This window comes from Oryctolagus cuniculus, chromosome 16 (assembly GCF_051225735.1).
Source record: "Oryctolagus cuniculus isolate XC-2025 breed Fujian yellow rabbit chromosome 16, ASM5122573v1, whole genome shotgun sequence".
Classification (NCBI taxonomy): domain Eukaryota; kingdom Metazoa; phylum Chordata; class Mammalia; order Lagomorpha; family Leporidae; genus Oryctolagus; species Oryctolagus cuniculus.
In genome coordinates, this window is record NC_142882.1 from 14,249,640 (window position 1) to 14,271,986 (window position 22,347).

General features: G+C 39.3%; 1 protein-coding gene across 1 annotated transcript in view; it reads right to left on the reverse strand.

Moving 5' to 3' along the window:
• Positions 1-2,651: 2,651 nt before the first annotated feature.
• Positions 2,652-22,347, reverse strand: part of LOC138847819 (vomeronasal type-2 receptor 116-like) — a 28,304-nt gene continuing 8,608 nt past the window's right edge. The window contains exons 3-4 of the mRNA XM_089315556.1: positions 6,482-6,605; positions 2,652-3,535 (exon numbers count right to left, since the gene is read on the reverse strand). Coding sequence (XP_089171682.1) covers positions 2,652-3,535; positions 6,482-6,605 — 1,008 coding nt within the window. The remainder of the gene's footprint in view (positions 3,536-6,481; positions 6,606-22,347) is intronic.

A 22,347-nucleotide genomic window follows, 5' to 3' on the forward strand; every position in this document is an offset into this window, starting at 1 on the left:
AAAGTTTTTACTGAAATAAACATATATATTCACTGCATTTTTCTCAGAACCATTGGAAATACCCTGTGCACTCAGAAGAGCTGAAGGTGCGTACCAAATATATATATTTTACAAGAATGCTCAGAACAATCTGTTCATAACATGAAAGTTTGCAGACAATCCAAATCATCATCTTTGAATGATTGAATACGTTGAATGTGGAAAAGCCATAAGATTGAATCTTATACAGCTATAAAAATAATGAAGGGTACCTGCTATAATTGGGTGAATCAAAAATGTAATGCCATGTGAAAGAAGCTAGATCTAAGAGGTCTCATATTATCTCACTCCATTGCCAGCAACTGTCCAGAGTAGGTAAACACATAGCAAATAAAGGAGATGAATGGTTGCATAAACAACATTCATGGAAACTTGCAAGTGGCTGCTTAATGCAGAAAGGCTTTGATTACAGGGTGATGCAAAAGGCTCAATCTACAGACATGATTATTGCTCAAACTTTTGAACATACTTTATAGAAAATCAATGTAGAATTTGAATGTGAAAGTACTGTAATACCACATCCTTGTCAAATACTACAGTGGTTCTTATTGGGTATGTGAATTTCACCTCAATAATAGCATCATTGTCTCCTGGAATAAGAACTCTAAGCAAATGACAAAATGATAGCAGTCAAATGGTAGATGAGACAGTTATAGAATCACTCCTATGTAATTGTAAAAAGCACCTCCAGATGTGATAAAAATAAAAATGCCATTTCCAAATAGCTAGAAAATAATTAGTTACTAAGATGTTTGTGAACAATACAGTGTTCAAAGAGAAAAATGCGCATGGACTAGTTGACTCTAGTATTTGGAAAGAAATTCCACTTCAATTATAACCACAAAATGACAAATTCTCCATGACATTTAGAGAAACAATATAAAGCAGGTATAACTGAGACATGTTTTCAAATATGAACATAAAAAACTTAATATTTTATCCCTTTTAGTTTTTTTGTTCTACTTAATGCTATTGGTTGAACTCTTTAATTAACACAAAATTATTCTTAGGTGTTTAAATTTAACTGAAAAGTGATCCCTGTGAAATATAAGAGTGGGAATAAGAGAGGCAGGAGATGTACAATTGGGACATGCTCAAGCTGACTTGCCCTAAATGGTAGAGTTAGATATGTGCCAGGGAATTCCAATTCAATCCCATCAAGGTGGCATGTACCAATGCCATCTCACTAGTCCAAGTGGTCAGTTTCCGTTCACAATGGATCAAATTGAAAGGATTAAGAGTCAAAGGGATCACATAAACAAGACTAGTGTCTGCTAATATTCACTGATATAATCAAAAAGAGAGAGAACGATCCAATATGGGAACCAGGATACACAGCAGACTCATAGAATGGCAGATGTCCTAAACAGCACTCTGGCCTCAGAATCAGCCCTTAAGGCATTTGGTTCTGGCTGAAGAGCCCATGAGAGCATTTTAGGCATGGAAAGCCAAGACACTCTGGCAAAAAAATGACCTAAATGAAAGATCTCTGTGAATGAGATCTCAGTGGAAAGAATGGGCCATCAAAGAAGGAGGTACCTTTCTCTGAATGGAGGAGAGAACTTCCACTTTGACTATGATCTTGTCTAAATAAGATTGAATTGGCGAACTCAAAAGGCTTCCATAGCCTTGGCAGCTCATGACAAGTGCCTAGGGTGAATACTGACGCCATAAATAAGAGTGTGAATTGTTAACACAACAACAAGTCACTGTGCACTGACTCCTCATGTAGGATCTCTGTCCTTAATGTGTTGTTCAATGTGAATTAATGTTATAACTGGTACTCAAACAGTACTTTATACTTTGTGTTTCTGTGTGGGTGCAAACTGTTGCAATCTTTACTTATTATATACTAAACTGATCTTCTGTATATAAAGATAACTGAAAATGAATCTTGATGTGAATGGAATGGGAGAGGGTGCTGGAGATTGGAGGGTTGCAGATGTGAAGGAAGTTATTGGGGGAAAAGCCACTGTAATCCAAAAGCTGTACTTTGGAAATTTCTATTAATTAAAGAAAAGTTAAAACAACAAATAAGAACATATATGGTATCTAAAGTAATAAACAAAGATGAAATTAATTACTCTGCATATTTTCAGGGATAGCCCTATCATATGAAATGTAATTGCTATTTATATGTTGATGCTCAGCTTTGTTTCGGTTTTAAACAGTGATTCCTTTTAGTTTATAAGAAAATATTTCTAGCCTGCTTTGCATTTTTGAGAGGCAGAGAGAGAAGCAGAGAGAAAGAGAGAGATGGTTGAGAGTCCAACCTTTCACTACTTCACGTCTCATTTCCCATAGTGGTGTATCTTGGATTGAGTCCAGAAGCCAGGAGCCAGGGAAAAAAATTGACAGGGACACAAAGTGTTTAATATCCTAGCAATCTGATATCAGGGGTCAGAACCAAATTGCAAACCTAGCTACTGTCATGTGGGGCAAGATTAATTAATTGCTAGGCCAAATACCTAAACAAAAATGTTTTTTTTAGTTTTGCTTATTTTCTAATGTTGGAAATTTACTACCAATTTGGTTTTTGTTTACAAAATTTGAAAATGTAGAGAAACTAGTGAGAAAAATATTTTAGGGTCTCCTACAACTGCATTGATTCCTTAAGCTTTCAAAGAATTTTTATCAGGTTTTATGAGAATAACATAGCACTTGGGGGCAAAGATGCAGCCCAGGAGCCCTGCACTGGAGGCCAAGATGGAGAAGACTTCCACGGCCACCATGACCTTCCCCTTGGTGCTGTGGCAGACAGGCAGGAAGGTCACCCAGACACTGCAGAACACCAGCATGCTGAACGTCAGAAACTTGGCTTCATTGAATGTGTCAGGCAGGTTCCTGGCTAGGAAAGCCACAGTGAAGCTCGCCAGGGCCAAGGAACCCAGGTATCCCAGGACACAGTAGAAGGCAGTGACCGAGCCCTTATTGCACACCAGGATGATGTAGTCGTGCTCAGAATGTTTATCTACCTCAATAAAGGGAGGAGAGGTTCCCAACCAGATGCCACAGAGAACCAGTTGGATCATGGAGCAGATGGGAATGATGAAGTTAGAAGTGCCTGATACCAATAACCACCTTATCGTTCTTCCAGGTTTCAGAGCTTTGAAGGCCAGAATCACAGTGATGGTCTTGGCCAGCACGGTGGAAACAGCCACTGTGAACACAAGGCAAAATGCTATTTGCTGGAGGAGGCAGGTGGCTGTGTTGGGACGGCCAAGGAAGAGTAAGGAGCAGAGGAAGCACAGGAGGAGGGCGATGAGCAGGATGTAGCTGAGGGTCCTGTTATTGGCCTTGACGATGGGAGTGTCTCGGTGCTTCACAAAGACCCAGAGGACGGCAGCTGTTAGGACAGAGAAACACAGAGCCATGCAGGCCAGGGCCATCCTCAGGAATTCCTCAAAGGCTAAGAAGGTCACCAGCTTGGGGAGGCAGCGGTTTCTCTCCATGTTTGGGTACTCGTGATCTGCACATGGGATGCACTGCTCTGCATCTGTGGGAAAAAGGAACTCTGTGTTTCCATTTCACAATTTGCTCCTTTTTTCCTGTTAGGGAAAAAGCTCACCTTCGCAATTTCATGGTGAGTTCAGCCTGGGGTGATGTATACCAAGAAACACTAAAGTATTTCTGCGCACCTAATCAAGGCAGAATGCTCATCTGCAGGTGGAGGAAACACATTCAAACTAGCTCATTAGCACATGGGGCTCTGTGTTCTCATCCTATCTGTCAGAGATTTTTTTCAGTGTTTAATTTCTAAACAATGAGGAATTTTCTATATTTCATATGGGCTTGGATTCTTCCCAGCCCTCCTCTCTACAGTCCTCAGTGTCATTTCTGGAGAAATCCTTTATTCACGTGGGTTAGAATATTTATCTGGGATCATCAGGTTTAAGGATTTTCTTCCTTATCCTCAAATGTAAATGACCTATATAAACGGTCTTTCATTCCTGGGACCTCCATTCCTAATTTCCTACATGGATTCATCTTGTCCATGTTTCCATATAAATGTTGTGATACTGAGGTTGAATAGATGGGAACTGTAGCTGATTGTCATTCTGTGGTTCTATGGAAATAAGTGGTATTTTCATCATGTTACTCAAAGACAACTAGGCATTCTTGTTAACTTAAAATTATGGCTTGTTCACCATTATAGCTCATGTGAACAGCATATTGGACACCACATTGTCTCACTTGAAATAATGCACTTCTATGGCTACAGCATTAAAAAAGTCATTAAGAACAGGTCAGTTGGAAAATATGTATCTCTTTCAATCAAATTTCAATTGTACAAACCAAAATAGGGTCAGTGTTGTGGCACGGTAGGTAAAGCCACCAACTGCAATGCCAGATCCCTTATGGACATTGTTTTGTGTTTAAGTTGATGAATTTCCAATCCAGCTCCCTGCTAATCACCTAGAAAGAGCAGCAGAAAATTCCACAAGCACTTGTGACCCCAACACCCATGTGGGAGACCCAAAAGGAAGCTCCTGGCTCCCAGTACCTGCTGGCCCATCCCAGGCCATTGTTCCATCTGAGGAGTGAACAATTAGATTCTCTCTCTCTCTCTCTCTCTCTCTCTCATTCACTGATTCTCTGATTTTCAAATAAAATAAATCTTTTTTAAAAAGAAAGAAAATGGTGGGCCGGCGCCGTGGCTCACTAGGCTAACCCTCCACCTAACGGCACTGGCACACCGGGTTCTAGTCCCAGTCAGGGCGCCAGATTCTGTCCTGGTTGCCCCTCTTCCAGGCCAGCTCTCTGCTATGGCCCGGGAGTGCAGTGGAGGATGGCCCAGGTGCTTGGGCCCTGCATCTGCATGGGAGACCAGGAGAAGCACCTGGCTCCTACCTTTGGATCAGCGTGGTGTGCCGGCCACAGTGTGCCAGCTGCGGTGGCCATTGGAGGGTGAACCAATGGCAAAAGGAAGACCTTTCTCTCTGTCTCTCTCTCACTGTCCACTTTGCCTGAAAAAAAAGAAAGAAAGAAAGAAAGAAAGAAAGAAAGAAAGAAAGAAAGAAAGAAAGAAAGAAAGAAAGAAAGAAAATGATATTAGTTGGGCTACACTTGCAGTAAGAGTCCTACCCTGTTTTTATCCTTGGTACTCATGCAAGAGTACAAGCTTCAGGGAGTGGAGTTGTGATGTAGTGGTTAAAGCCACTGCCTGCAATGATGGCATCTGAACAGGTGCCTGTTCATGTCTTGACTGCTGCACTTCTAAATGATCTCCATGCCAATGTGCCTAGGAAACCAGCAGAGGAAGGCCCAAATGCTTGGGCCTCTGCAAGACCTGGAAGAAGCTCCTGGTTTCTGACTTTGGCCTGGCCCAGTCTAGGCCATTGGAGCTATCTGGGGAGTGAATCTACCTGATGGAAGATCCTCACTGTATCCTCTCTCCCTCTCTGTTATGCTCTCCCCCTCTCTTCAACTCTGACTTTCAAACAAATAAATAATTTTGTAAAAAAATAGAATATAAACATTTGCAAAAATTTAGAGGAATTTTCTCCTCCAATTCTTTTCAATGTGTTCCCTTTCCTTTTCATAGAATCTGTAGGTACATCTGGCAACTATCTTGGAGATACACCAGGAATATATAGGCAAGTGTATATTGTACAATGGGTCAGTGCATGATACTTTAGTTTTCTTTCTTTCACTAAATTACTGAATGTTGAATATTTTCACTGAAACTTGAAGTCATTTTTCTGTTTTCTTCGTACTGGAAATTCTGCATAGAATGTTTGAAGATACTGAAATCAAAATATTTCTAGAGCTAAGATGATGTGAATTGAAACATCATTTTGGAAGAATTCAAATTATTATAAACATATTTATTATACATTGAACAGTGGAACTATTTACCAATGAGTCTTAGTACATTTTTACATTTCTCAAACATTTGGCTTTGATATATAATTTGATATTTGTGTCTATATTTCAGCTTATTTTTCTCATCTTCTTGCATATCCATAAAGGACAAGTGGTGTCATTCATTCTGTGTACTGAACAGCATGCACCATGTCAAAGATGTAGCACAGAAAGTAATACAATATTCCCATCACAATTCATGTGGATTAGCTCCCTGTTTTTCAGTTGTCTATGAAAAAGTTTTGAATTCAAGACTTCTAGATAACCATACAGAGCCTTAACAAATACAAATACAAATATTATATTTCTTGTTTAGATCTCAGATTGAGAGAATCTCATTCAGTGCTGGATCGAAAAAAAGGATACCAGATCGAATCAGTGTCACAGTTGAGCTTGAGACAATTAGCACATCCAGAAAACAGCTTACACATAATGAGATGGCAATACTGAGCATAGAGCAAGGGTATGGAAATAATGAGTGAAGACTCTTATTTCATCGCAAATATTCTTGGTTTCCTTTTTTATCAAGAAATAGTTAAGATGGTAGAGTTCTCAAGGTAAGTTATATGTATTCTACCTGTATGATTGGAAATGTCTCTCTCTGGACAAACAACGCAAGTATAGCAGCAGACATGTTTTCCTTCCTGTGGTATTTTCCTGAATCCTGGACCACACCTCTGGCTACACAAAGACTGAGGAGTCTGATGGGGAAAGAGAAGTGATGGTCATTGCTTTGCATGACATTAGGCACTGTGATAGGATGTCTCTAATTGCCTTTTCACCCCAAGGTCATAACTATGTCTTCCTCAGGCTGTATCTTATTGATTTTATTTAGACATCCAATTGGAGTTTCTAAAATGCTCATTCCAGGTTTGTCAAGTGCCTACCAAATATTATGAGGCCACCTGATGGGTTTAATTTTGCTCATCATTGGATCTATGCTTCTGGGCATTTGTTTCTTTATTGAATTGCTTCCTCTGAAATCTTTTCAGTTTAGCTTTTTATGTGGTAATTCTTCTAGAATGTGTATGTCTGAGACTATTTTACATGCCTCTTTCTTTGATTGAGTAGAAGATTTTACATGCCAGAAAAATATCCAAAAAGCCTGATGACTAGATACACTTCTGATAGTAACTACTAAGAAAAAGACAAGCCTGCAAAGAAAAGGAGAACAAATGTAATAACCCATTGATTGTGCATCTATCTACTTCTGGACTTCTATACCCAGGGAGGGCATCAATTCCTGATACTGCCAATGCATTTGTTATATAACACACAATAGTTATAAAAATTACCCGCAAAACTGTCTGGGGTATTTCAACAGCACAATGATGATAAACTTTTGGATCACAGCTGTGAGGTGGTATTCAGAAAAAAAAAAAACTGAACTGATTAGCAACCACAATGACAAAGGAAAATTGGAAATTTTTCTACAAATGCTCAATTCATAATTTACTTGTGTTCATACTGCATCAAAACATAATAATGACTCACCAAATGATGAAAATATCACTATCTTTATAAATATACATGTAATACATGAAGTTTTTCACATTATATAAATACAAAGTTGAAATAAAATTTTAGAATTTGTAGTGACATACATTTAGTAATTTTATGTCTAAGTATTGATCTCTATCTCTATTTCTTAACATTCTTTCTAGTCACTCAACCTAGGAATGCATTAACATGCCCAGAGAAAAACAATAATATCTAATCCAAACGTGCACTTCTAATACACACTGGCTCATATATGTGTAAGGAACACCATATCTTTTGAAGCCAATATGTGAATTGAGAATTGAATGCTTATGTAAAGTCTCACACATAATATCCTCCCATACTTTCATCAAACCCTCTGTATGTATCCAATATTTCCATGGATCCACACCTCCTTGAATGCAACTGGCCATTCTATCATCTCTTCATTGAGGACCAAGTCTTCACCACGTGCACACTCAGGGGAAAACTCCCCGATTTTAATCAGAAAACAAAATCCAGCAGGAAAATTCACAATGTTGTGGATATCGTAGTGTGCCATATGGTGTCTTGTTTCATGGAAGGAAACATCCTCCCCAGCACTGTTGGTAAATTGGATTTTCCTCAGGAGTGGATGAAGCTGGAGGGGAGGCACAATTGGAAAGAGGGAGAACATTCAGATTAGAGGTGGGAGGTGCACACAACTTAGAAATCCTTCTTTTCCCTCCTGTCTATCCTCAGGGTTTCTCTTGGGCAGAGGCTGTTTTTTCTGACTGATCAAAATATCATGGGTTTGGGGCTGGTGCCATGGCCCACTTGATTAATCCTCCGCCTGTGGTGTCAGCATCCAATATGGGCACCAGGTTCTAGTGCTAGTTGCTCCTCTTCCAGTCCAGCTCTCTGCTGTGGCCCGGGAAGGCAGTGGAGGAGGCCCGAGTGCTTGGGCTTCTGCATCCTCATGGGAGACCAGGAAGAATCACCTGGCTCCTGGCTTTGGATCTGTGCAGTGCCAGTTTAGTGGCATTTTGGGGAGTGAACCAATGGAAGGAAGAGCTTTCTCTCTGTCTCTCTCACTGTCTATAACTCTACCTGTGAAATACATTAAAAAATCATGGGTTCAAGTGTGGAGAATTCTGCTTCCCCCTATTAAAGTGATGGGGAGTATCTGATTCTAAACAGAGAAATCACAGGATGAGTCCCACAGGATTGCTGACCATGAAACATTGGTTATTGGTTTAGGAAAGCTCATCTTAGTTCTTCCACATGAGAATAGCATGACTTTTTTTTATAGCATGACTTTATATGCAAAATATCTTGATTATTGTGAGTGCACTTGTGTGCACTTTTAAAATTTTGACCCTGCCTCCCCACCAAAAAGTGAAATTCTCTCTTTAGCAAAAAAAAAAAAAAAAAATAGATTCACATTCACATTACGCATAGTGAAATATACCAGTTCCTTAAATAGAATATATAAATGTTTTGGTGATGGGTACTACATAATATAGAATAGAAGAAAAAAAACAAAATATAATAAAATGAAACTGACATCTCAGGCTTTGATTTGTGTTTATTGCCCTTGTGTAAATTCCTTGGAGGAGTTATCTTTCTACTTTTCATTTGAGGAACATTATGATTAGTGAGGCATTAACTCTGTGATTTAAAGTAAATTGAAATTATGTTGTTGCAAAAATTAAAAGGAAAAAAGGAATGGAAGAAGGGGGGACTGAGAAGGGAAAGGAAGAAAGGATGGTTATCTTCTTAAAATTGTATCAATGAAATACATGAAATCTGTTCTTTTATATCAGTAAATTTTGTTTTAATTTAACAGCATTTGGGCTGATCTTGTGGTGCAGCAGGTCAAGCCACTTTCCACAATTCCCAGCACCCCTGTGAGTGCCGATGGAAACCCCAACTGCTCTACTCCTGATTCAGCTTTCTGCTAATGTGCCTGGGAAAGCAGCACTTGAGGTTCCAAGTGCTTGGGCCCCTGCACTCATGTAGGAGAGCAATTGATGCTCCTGCATCCTGGCTTGACCTGGCCTAATCCTGGTACATGCAGCCATTGTGGAGTGAATCAGGAGATGCTAGATCTGTCTCCTCTTTTCTCTGCCTCTCTCTTTCTCATAGTAATTCTGATTTTGAAATAATTTTTTAAAAGTTTAAGAAAACTGAAAATAATATCAGTGGAATCAAATTCAATGAATTAGAAATCCAAGCATAATTTTTCTAAATAAACATTTCCCCAAATCTGCTTGTACATCTCTGGTTGCCGCTGGTAGTTCTTAACTTACAAAAATGTGTATGCTGTGTATGTGTAGTTTATTTGTATAACATTTTTTACCTCAGTAGAGTTTATTGTTCCATGGCTTTTCTTTCTCTCTTTGCACTTTGACTATTTTTTGTTGAGAATACAGCTACCTTTTGAGATTATAGGGAATATTTTATAACCAAATAGATTTTTAGCTGCTGTGGAATACACGATAGTCCATATTTCCTAGCTTTGCAATCCTTCCAAACAAAAGAGTAGTTTTAATCATTTCCTTCTTCCAAGTCTTTGTAATGACCTTTATTAAGGTATTTTATAGCATTTCATTCTACATTAAATAACATTATTCTTCTATGATCTGTCATTATTGAGTCTGAATTGAAAATATTACATGGAGCTAAATTGATTCCCAAGAAAAAGACAGTTCTTCAACAAGTGGTGTTGGGAAATTTGGATTTCCACATCTAGAGATATGAAATCAGACTGCTACCTTACACCCTATACAAATATCAATTTAAAATTTATCAAGGATTTAAGCTTTAAACCAAAACCATCAAATTACAAGAGGAAAACATTGGGGAAACACGGCAAGATATTTACCTAGGCAACAATTTCTTGGATAAGATCCAAGAAATAAAGGCAATAAAGGCAACAATATACATTAAGCTAAGTAACTTCTGCTCAGCAAAAGACACACTCATCCAAGTGAAGACACTACTTACAGAATGGGGGAAAATATTTGCAAAACATGGATCCAATAAAGTATTAATCTCCAGATTGTATAAGGAGTTCAAAAAACTTAACAGCAACATACCCAACAATCTAGTTAAGAAGTGAACTAAAGATATGAACAGGTATTTTTCAAAGGATGAAATACAAATGGTCAAGAGAAACATGAAAAGATGCTCAGGACCAGTAACCATCAGGGAAGTGCCAATAAAAACTAAAGTGAGATTTCAATTGCCCCAAATTTGAATGAATATTATCCAAAATTTGAAAAATAAATTCTGCTGAGGGTCTGGAAAAAAATACCCCAATACATTTTATGGGAATGATTGTAAGCTGGTACAACCATAATGGAAGACAGGAGAGGAATTTTTCAGAAAACCAATACTAGTTCTACCACATGGCCCAGTAGTCTCACACCTGAGAATGTATTCAAAGGAAATGACATCAACACATGAAAGAGTCGCCTGCACTCAGAATTCTATAGCAGCTTAATGTGCAATACCTTAGAAGTGCAACCATCTAGATGTCCATCAACTGATGACTGGGTGAAGGAATTGTGATATATATTTGAATATTACTCAGACATGATTAAGAATGAAATCTTGACATTTAAAACTGGAGGTCATTACAGTAAATTATATAAGCCTGAACTACAAAAATATCATGTTTCTCTTATTTGTGCTAGCTAATATATAGAGTATAAAATTCTGTGGTGTCAGATCATTGGCTATGTAATTTTAATATTGCTTCACTGGGTCATATCTTGTTAATGACAATATGCTCCTCTTTCACATGTGAAAAAAGAAATTGAGTGGGGGGATACAGAGCTCATTTGGGTACTAGAAATACTATGTTGTATATTTGGGTGTTGGTTATCAGTGTGATCAGATGACCAAAACTATTTATCTGTAGACTTAAGTGCATTTCTAAGTATGTATACTGTTTTTAAATATTTTCAACAAGTTCCATAGCAGGAAATGTTTTTTAAGTGTTCGATAGCAGATAAAAATTCCTCCACACACAGATAACAATTAAAGGTGTATCTATGCCTGGTGTGGTGTGAAAGAGCCCACTAATCATCCTGCCTGATCATGCCAATCTCAGCATGAAAACACGGTCATGTGGTACTACAATAAAAATACCCGAGAATGCCATCAGAAGTGCAATGCATATCCTGTTTTGAGAGATGTGTACCTGCCATGGAAGAATACTAGGTTGAGCTGCAACTCCTGTAGATCCTTTTTCTATTTGCTCTGAAAGCATCTTATGGAGGGCATGGGCCACTGCATACACAGCATTGTAGATGAAATAGCTGGAGTCAGATATGGTCAGCATGTCAATGCGTCCTGGGAAAAACTCAAAGGAAGCATTTGGTGGGCAGACTCCAATTGTTCCACAAAGTGACCCAGGAGGTAAGCAGTGAAAAGCATGAAGCCATAGTTGACTGAGGAAGAAATCTTCTGGGTAGTGGGAGGGGTCCACTGTCTTGACAAAATGGTTGAGGCCAGGGATTTCTTCCTTGTGGTGTGAAAATGAGAAGCCTCCATGAAAAGAGTGCAGCATGTGGTCTGTCTCCTTCACAACTATCTCCCACTTTGTAGCCATGATCCACACCTTCCCCAGGGTTAAATAGTATTTGCTTAGAATTTCCACGGTATAGAGGCCCCTCACATCACCATATAGAATATGCACATTTGCTGATGCAATTCGGATCCCCTCTAGGAAAGAGATTTCAGTTTCTTCATACCTTGACTTAGTGTCAGGGAGCTTTACTGAATAGGCCAAGCAGACACCTTTCTTTACCATCTCAGCTTCAATATCCTGGAGGAACTGCTCTCCTTTCATGTCATTAGATACAAAGATCGCCACCCAAATCCAGCCAAAATGTAGTAGCAAGGAGAGCATTCCATAGGCCAGAGAGCTGTCACTAGTGGCCATCTGATAGAGTGATGGAAACTTGTCTCTCTCACTTAGCATGGGATCAAAAGGACCGTATGTGATCTGAATGGAAAGAAAATCATGATGATCTGAGGTTTGTGGGTAGAGAAGACCACATTCTATCATCTGAGTTCAGAGAAATCCATGCTTCAATGCTTATTGCTTTCAGGATGAGAATGGATATCCTCATTCACAGCATGCAAAAATGTGTAAGATACCTGTAAATCTTCATATTCATTTGAGGGAAGAAGAGTGCATGGATTTTGGACCAGGACATTGGTCCTTCGCACTTCTCACCCCATGTCGTATGTGGAAAATTTCCCCCTGAAACTGGTGTTATATGTTACCTCTGAGACAATTTTTACTGTGTTGATTTCTTGATAGTTTGAATTTCATTAATTTTGCTTGCATAACCTAAATTGCCTTGAAGAATACACTCACCTATGATCTCAGAGTTTTGTTAAAATTGCTTTTCACAAAGAATTTTTCTATACCGTTCCTGTCTGTGCTTGCTGGTGATGTGTGTAGATTGCTACTTGTTTGAAGTGGGTCTCCTTTAAAAGTCCTGGGAATGTGAATGCAGATCCTTGGTAGAAGATTAATTGGCTTATGTAATTGGGTTCCTGACACCTACTTGGGAGATTTGAATTGAGTCCCAGGCCCCTCGGTTTTCGAAGGACAATCAGCACCAGCACCATAGTCAGTATTTGGTGATTAAACTAGTGAAGGGGTGTACACTGTCTACCTACGTCTTTGTTTCTCCGTCCATGAAACTCACACTAAGATTGAAATGTCTGAGTAGAACATGGAAAGTGAACTGGAGGCCCTGTGAAGGAATCTGCTGAATGTGAGGAAGGAAGGACTGAGCGTAGGGAGAGAGTGAAATATCTAAATCTAGCTCAGCCCCAAACACTCTTTGATAATCTTTGGAACTGCCATTGTCCTAAGTGGGTTCCAAATGGACAGTACTGTCCTAGGTCTTTATATATGCATATCTAACATGCAGTCATCCTAGGATATCTCTTTGCTGTATGTATTTTCTCTGAAAGTCAACAATCAACATTCCCAGCAGGTGGGGATGGATACATTGCCCCTAGATGTGGATCTGGGCTGAGGCTCTCACCTTCCACTGCTCCTTCCCTTTCTCACAATCCAAGGAATTCCCCAAAGTCTGTTTCAACTAATACTGGATTATGTCACTTGGCTTCCACAGGACCTTGCCTTAGATGTCACAGGTCTGGTGGGAGATGGAAGCATTTCTCACCAGATTTCACAACCCATTTACCTGTGGGGTTTTGTATAGCTCCAACATTGTCCCAATTTCAGCCAAAAATGCTGATGTGGTTCCAGCAATTATGGCAACCGTCTTGCCTTGTGTCTGGCAGGTGTAGTTAGGGATGAGATGGTGCTTTCCAGTCAGCCAGTGCAGAGTGCTCCTCAGGGTGAACTGGCCACTGGTAACAGAATTGTAGAGTTGGAAACCCAGGGTCAGGTTGGGGAGGAGCTGGGGGTCCTTATTGATCTCCTGGATAGCAAAGCGGAAGGCCAGCACATATTGGTAGTTCTTCCACAGCCACCTAAAGAGAGGAGCAACATCAGGGAGATGGGTGAGACCAAGGAATTCAGAGCAACACCACAGCCATGCCGTGAAGCAGCAGTGGTCAGACTCAGACTGTTACTGAGTGGTGTCTCAGCTCTGGCAACTGGAGGAGATGTGAGTGAGGTTCCAAGGGCTCTAGGAAATTGTGGGATTCCCCTTTGGACTCCTCTGAAGAAAATTTTGTAATGATCACATTCACCTACTCAATCCCTTGAAAAAAAGCCTTGATGTGTCCCAACATGGGATTTCACTTCTACTTAGGGGTGGAACCCAAGAGGCAAACATCTCTATTTTCAGTACCTTCTGAAATAGTTGAATACCATCTGGCTTATCAGTCATTTTATCATTTGGGAACATCTCTAATCTATTCACCAAAGCCATTTTCATGAGCCCTTTCTGTAATTTCCCTGTATCATCATTCACAGAAGCAATTTTGTTCAAATATATTTGCCTTGAAAAAGAACATTTTTTTCAGAATGTGAAATTTCAGAATATTTACAATGTTCACCTTAGTTTTATACACTGTTTTCCACATCACTGAATTCTATTTTATCATTTCATTTTTTTATTCTTTAACATTTTCTGCATGACTTATGCAGAATTATAATTTGTTGGTATTAGTAATGGCTCTCAAATGTTACCTGAACAAGAGTGTAGATGTTTTGTTTTCACACAGTGGATAGCTTTTTGACTCTTCTTTGAAATTTTTCCTTACTTCTATATTTCAAATGTAATTTGAGTGTCAATAAAATACATATTTGTCAATAGATTATGTGGGATTAAATAAATTTATGCGATTATCTGCTGTTTAGGTGCATTGATTCATGTGTTTGAATGTTGAAATTGTTAGATTGTCATTTCAAGATGATTTACATTCATGCACTATGTCTGCATATTTTGCAAATGGCAGTGTTTGATTTTAGGGCAAGTGCATTTTTCTCAAGTTTCACACAATTTTGTATTATTCTTACAGAATTTGAAACTTTGCTTTTTTACCTAAAAATAGTCAAATTTTGTTCCATTCAGTAAATGGTTGATTTCAAAAGCTTTTTATATAGAAACAGTGTTTACTTATAATACACTAAGTAGAACCATCAAAAAATATGCTACTGAAAACTGTTCCATACTTAGTTTAACTTATCTGAATGAAAAATAAGAACATTACATTTTGAAACATTTTGAAGTGTTTCTTACTTTTATCATTTTGCTTAATTGCAACTAATTCCCCTATAAGGTGATTTTTATTCACTCATAGCACTTGCTGTCAGCTGCAAGCTGATGAGTTTACTTCTTCTTTCCCCATATAGAAGGCTGCCGGGTCTTAAGTTAAGTCCCTGCACATTAATTTCAAGACTCTTGGAGGCTGATCAGGAGGTGAGATCAATAGAGTGAATACAAAATGTCTGTTTCTCACTCTCTGCAGTAGTGGAGAGCAAGCAGAAAATGGAAAGGGAAGGTTGCAAAAAGCAAAAGAAGGGAAGGAACTCAGCTTTCATTGATTCATTGATTTGCATTCCTGCCGCTTCTGTATATGATTTTTTTTTCAAAATTCTTAAGTGCAATCAACCACTCACAGATAGAAGGAAACACTCTCTCACAGTCTGAACCACAGTTGACACATAAATCAATGTTGGACTTACCTGTTTGTCTCCATTTTATCCATTGGCCTGGATAAAAAAGATAACCGGATCATGTTTGATTCTGGTTTCAGAAAGTAAAGGGGGGAAAACCCACCCAGTACCAGGACTCCATCTCTGTAGACACTTGGTCTCATGGAATTATAACAGTTCCTGGGAGGTATGTCCTGTGAACTGTATGAGGAATTCAGGAGTATGTTGAGAAAAATCACAGAAAACAACATGTCAAGTGAACCAAACATAAAGTTAAAGGCTGAAGTCTTTGCTCATATTAAGAGAAAATTGTTTTGATTATGTCTGTTGCCTCAACCCCTGTAGGGAGACCAGATTTTTATGTAGGGCACAACTGATGCAAGTATTTCTGTATGCCCTCAAGCTGTAGACAATATGTGCTAACTACTGAGTCACACAGGGACACAACCAGAATCACAAGGAAGAAATATCAAAAGAGTCTCAGGGCTGAGGCCTTGCCATAATGTCCCTTTGATAAGAAGAGCTCTGGCTTTTATATATTTTATTGCTTCATTTCTGTCCCATGCAGGAACTCATGGCATCACCCTGCCCTGAGGCTATGCACCTGCCACTCTCCATTATGGGGAAAAACAGCTTTGGAAAACATGCTTTGGACTCTCATTGCTCCCTAGGGCATTGCTGGGACAGAGCTCTGCAAACCTGTGTGCACAGGGGCCAAGAGTTGTTAGGCCACTCAATTGTTTTGAGGCATTTGGCAACTGTAGAAAGAATTAACATTGGAATTAAAAAAAACACACTCAGTTTCATCATTCCACATGACCATTCATCAAGAAGGTGAAAGGTCACATTTGCCACTGATGACCATATGTGCACCCCAAAAGTCTCTTCATGGCTCTGCCTAATATCTCTCAGCGCATAGTACTTTAACAGAGAAACGGGCTTCATGAATTGCTAATAAGTCAACACACCCAGAGAAGGGCAGTAGGTCATCCCTGAACTTACCATTATACATCATCTTGTGTAAACTAATTGTGTTCATAGTGCATCAAAATACAGTAAAGGTTCATACTTCATCTCTTCTCACCTCCCTCTGTTTCTGGTTCTTCTTACGGAACGACACCTCCTTAAATGCAGTAGGCCATTCTATCATCTCTGCACTGATGAACAAGCTTTGGTCATATGCACTCTTGCAGAGAAACTCCAGTTTTAGCCAACTACCCAAGACCCAGAGGAAAATCCACACACTCTGGATATCATGGTTTGCCACAAGGTGTCTTGATCATGGAAGGATATATCATCCCAAACACTATTTGTAAATTGGATTTTCCTTGGAAGTGCTGAAGCTGTAGGACAGTCATAACTGGAAAGAGAGAGAGAACTCAATGAGATGTGGGGGATGCAAGTGTACTCAGCAGTCCTTATTTTCCCTCAATCTCCCTATCGTCAAGGTTTCTTTTTGGTAGAAGCTGAGTTTTTGTGTTTGTAGTATGGTAGCCACTGTGACATGAGCTCAAATGATGAAAAACATTTGTCCATGCACCCTTACAACAAATTGGTGATTGATTTAACTCGATCAATAAATGTAGTTGCAAGAGTGGCAATGGTTGGATGCATTTTTATGGAAGCTAATCGTAGTTCTTCAATAACATAAGCAAAACATGGATGGATAGGTTACTGTGATTTTTGTGTAGGTTTTTTAAAAATTGTTTTTAAGTTGAATAAATGAAATTCAAGGTTAATTTTTGATTCAACAAATACAAGTCAATCCACAGATTATCAGAGTTCACAATTTCTGTTTAAAGACAACTTGTGTTATCTGGTAGGTCAAAACTTACAAAAATGTATACAGTTTATAAATGCAATTGTATGTATATTTACTTATATTATTTTACATCTCTACCCTTGGACTATTTAATGAGAGTGTGATTTTCTTTGATATGAGAATCTGGGTATGACCAAAAATAAAACTTCCAAATCTTCTGACTATATTTAAATTATTTACAGTTTGATCTAACTCTTGCTTTCTGGGTCATATGATTTCTAATTTAGGATATATGAGGAATATATCTTTGGAATCCCTTGAAAAATTCACTTGTTTTCTAAGGACTGTCTATAAGTAGGGACACAGATATTTTCAAGTCCTATTACTATAAATAAAAATAGAAAAAAATTAGAGGGTGAAATAAATTTCTGAGGTTAATTTTTACATATGGTCATTTGCCTTTTTCCTAGACTTTAATTTTTCCAACTAGCTTAATTAATGAGTTTGTGCTATGTACATGCATATAGGAGTCCTAAATATATTGTACATGTTAGTGATGTATTCAGATAATAAAGGGATAAAATCCAGACAAATACATCTATAATGTGTGAAGAAAAGGCTTCCCCAGTAACTAGTGTTATTGTTTTCAAGAGGAGCATCAGTTTCCTCTGCAAATGTGCGCTTATTACATGTTGATGTAGAGTCTTGTCAATGTACAGATTGTGGAAAAATGCTTCTTCACAGGGGTACGGTGTGGATCATGGCAACAACATGGAACATTGTTGTGGATGAGGCCATCCCCATGCTGCAGTCCTTTGTTCTGAGTACAGATAAGATCACATTTCACATGCCCCTTGCTTTAAGGAGAGTTACTCCTTGCTAAGAGCATGGAAGAAAACATGCAAGATTCCCACAGGCTGTATAAGTTTTGCGATTCCAACTGAGAAGGCATGAACTTTGCACATAGCATCATCAGGACAGTGGTCTTTCCCTCATCTTTTCTCCATGTCTCTGGGAGCACAACCCCCCCCCTCTTTTTTTTGACAGGAAGAGTGGACAGTAAAGGAGAGAGAGAGAGACAGAGAGAAAGGTCTTCCTTTGCCGTTGGTTCACCCTCCAATGGCCACCACAGCCGGTGCATCGTGCTGATCTGAAGCTAGGAGCCAGGTGCTTCTCCTGGTCTCCCATGCAGGTGCAGGGCCCAAGGACTTGGGCCATCCTCCACTGCACTCCCTGGCCACAGCAGAGAGCTGGCCTGGAAGAGGGCCAACCAGGACAGAATCCGGCACCCCGATCAGGACTAGAACCCAGTGTGCCAGTGCCACAGGCAGAGGATTAGCCTATTGAGCCACAGCACTGGACACAACCCCCTCTCTTAAGAAACCACTGTTATATGTTCACTCTGAAACTAATGTAAATCTTTACTGCTTTGATCTCTCACAATTTTGGGGTTCATATTTTACCATAGGATAACCTGAGTTACCTTGGAAATACAATCAATTTCCAGCCCAGAATCCTCCAAAGCTACTGTGTTCTATGTTTGGCAGTGATATGTGTGAAAGAATCTGGGATGAGTGTACTCACTAGCAAAGCCCTTAGATCACTTGAGTATTTTATCATCATTCAGTATTATTAAAGAACGTAATTACCTATTCTTAAAAAATATTTCTTTTTTAAAAATTAATATAAAATAAATGAATTATGAAATGGATACTTAAGAAAATATTCATTAAAAAGCAAACCATTAAGAAATGTCATCATGAAGTCATATCACATGAAATACTACTATACTGGCTTTACCGGTATAAGTTATATTTGCCTAGAATTTCAACACTGAACATATTTATATCTAAGTATTTTGTATATTTGAGTAGTAGATGATGCATTGCAGATGGAAGGCTCCAAATGGTGGAATAGGGAAGGAGCTCACAGACAGTTTGGGAAAAGATAGTTTAATCAAAGTGGAGATACTGTAGTCTCAGGGAAGAGTTAGGGAATAAACTGAGAGGAAACTCTTCTGGAATTAGTGGGACATGGTGGACCTACATGGAGGGCACAGGCGCCCAGGGCTTGGGACCCCAGCCACCTCATCTATGCACCAGCACTGGAAAGGGAGGTGAGGCAAAACCACAGTAGCCTGAGACACTGGTGGAAAAGTGGCAGGGAGAGCCTAGAGGGACTGAGGCTTGAAGCCCCATGGAAGAAAGTGCACTGCCTAACTAGAGGAGAGAAAAAAATAAAAGGGACTGGTACAGACACTATTCTTTCTCTCCACTCACCTTACAGAGCCATGTGAGAGAATAGAGCAGGTGCCATTTTGGACATACGTAACAGCTGTGACAGCTCAGGGCCACGCCCCTCTCAGCCAAATAGAAAAACTTGACTCTGGTTGGGAGTAATAACAGGAGACTAAGACCTAGTGACTATATGGAGCTTATTAATTGCAACTGTGAAAGAAATAAACTGAGTGTTTGTGGGAGAAATCATGGTGTGGCTGAGACTTGAGTAGTCTCATTGGGAGATGCCACAAACTTGGGCAACTTTGGCTATGTGGTGAGAGACATTGCAGGGGAATCTGAGCTTACACTGAGGACTGCACAGATCCTGTGTGTGGTCCTTGGGACAGAGCAGACAAATATTATACCCACTGGGGCTAGCGCCTAGGCACTGATTGCCATCAAGGAGAAGAACTCAGCTGAGTGGAATTATTTCCCTTTTGAATAAAAAAAGGGAGAGAAGATTTACCACGCCAAACCTGGGTGTGTCACCTTTGATACACCCTTAACCCTGCAGAACTGAACAGAGCTCTCTGGCCACACCCAACACAAGCCTCTAGAGACTCACCAAAAACAGATAGTACACTTAATCGAGTCATTGTATAACCACAAAAGCCACAAGAGTGAGGAAAAAAAGAAGAAACCAAAGATATCTCCACAATGCCAAAAAACAAATTCTGAAATCAAGGAAACAAGAACAAGGAAAACATCATGACATTCCTAAATGAACAAGATTATGAAGACGATGAGGTAGAAGAAATGCAAGATATGAAGTTTAAAAAATTTATAATAGAACATCTTGAAGTTATCAAAAACAAATGCATGAACTACAGAAGTCCATACTGTAAGTACAGTATTTCACTAAAATGGCCTTCTAATAGTTTCTCTCTCCATGCTTCAGGAACTCCTAGAATCCGAATGTTGGGTTTTTTAATAGTATCCTGTAGATTCCCAACAATATTTTTTAGATTTCTAATTACTCTTCTTGTCTTTGGTTTGGCTGTATACTTTCCTGTGCTCTGTCTTCTAAGTCTGATATTCTCTCTTCTATCTCACTGATTCTGTTTTTAATGCTCTCCAATGTGTTTGTCATTTGTTCTATTGAATTCTTCATTTCATTTTGATGTCTCTTCAATATCTCAATTTCATGTTCTATTAAATTCCTCATTTCATTTTGATTCGTCCTTAAGATTTCATTTTCAGGAGAGAGATTTTTCTGTACTTCCAGAATGGATTTCGGTAGTTCATGCATTTGTTTTTGATAACTTCTAGATGTTCTTATCATAAATTTTTTGAAATTCGTATCTTGCATTTCTTCTATCTCATCGTCTTCATAATCTTGTATTGGAGTTTCATGTCCATTTGGGAGCATCATAATGTCTTCCTTGTTCTTGTTTCCTCTGTTTCTGCATTTGTTTTTTGGCATTGTATAAATATTCTTTGGTTTCTTCTTTTTTTCCCTTGCCGTGGTGGCTTTTCTGGTTATACTATGACTCTAGATTAAGTGGACTGTCTGCTTTTGGTGAATATCTAGAGGCTTGTGGTAGGTGTGGCCAGAGAGCTCTGTTCAGTTCTTCAGGGTTAAAGGTGTGCCAAATGTGACACACCCATGTTTGGCGTGGTAAAACCTCTCTCTCTGTCTCTCTCTCTGTCTCTCTCTGTCTCTCTCTGTCTCTCTCTCTCTTTATTTTCAGAAGGGAAATAATTCTGCTCAGCTTAGCTCTTCTCCTTGATGACAATCAATACTTGAGCGCTAGCTCCAGCGGGTATAATATTTATCTGCTCTGTCCCAAAAACCTCACAAAGGATCTGTGCAGTCCTCTGTGTAATCAGATTCCCCTGCAATGTCTCCCATCGGGTTGCCGAGGTTACTGGGTTTTTGGCTTCTCCCACTGAGAGTACTCACATCTCAGGCACACTGTGAATTCTCCCACACACCCTCAGTTTTGTTTTTTTTTTTCACAGTCCCAGTTCATAAGCTCCACATAGTCACTGGATCTTAGTCTCCTGTCATTTCTCCCCACCAGAGTCAGGTTTTTCTGCTTGGCTGAGGGTGGGCACAGCCCTGAGCTGGCACAGCTTTTATGTATGTCCAAAATGGTGCCAGCTGTATTTTTCCCTGCCTTTTTAAGGTAAGTGGAGAGAATCGTGTCTGTACTTGTCCCTTTTATTTACTTATTTTCTCTCCTCTAGTTAGGCTGGTGAACTTTCCCCCATGGGGCTTCAAGCCTCCTCCCCTCTAGGCACTTCCTGCTGCTTTTCTGCCAGTGTCTCAGGCTACTGTGGTTTTGCCTCACCTCCCTTTCCAGTGCTGGTGCATAGATGAGGTGGCTGGGGTCCCAAGCCCTGGGCGCCTGTGCCCTCCATGTAGGTCCACCGTGTCCCACTAGTTCTGGAAGAGTTTTCTCTCAGTTTTTTTCCCTAACTGAGTTTTCTCTCAGTTTTTTCCCTGAGACTATAGTATCTCCACTTTTATTAAACTATCTTTTCCGGGACTATCAGTGTGCTTCCTCCCTATTCCACCATCTTAGAGTTTTCTGAAAAGCTTTCCTCGTAATACTCCTTTTGCTGTATCCCATAAATTTTGATAGGTTGTGTTGTCATTTTCATTTGTTTTTAGAGATTTTTTGATTTCTTCTACGGCACACTGGTCATTCAGAATCATGTTGTTCATTCTCCATGTTTGCATATAATACAGAGGTTCTTGAGTTGTTGATTTTGAGCTTCATTGCATTGTGGTCTGAGAAGATGCATGGTATAATTTCACTTTTTTGAATATGCTG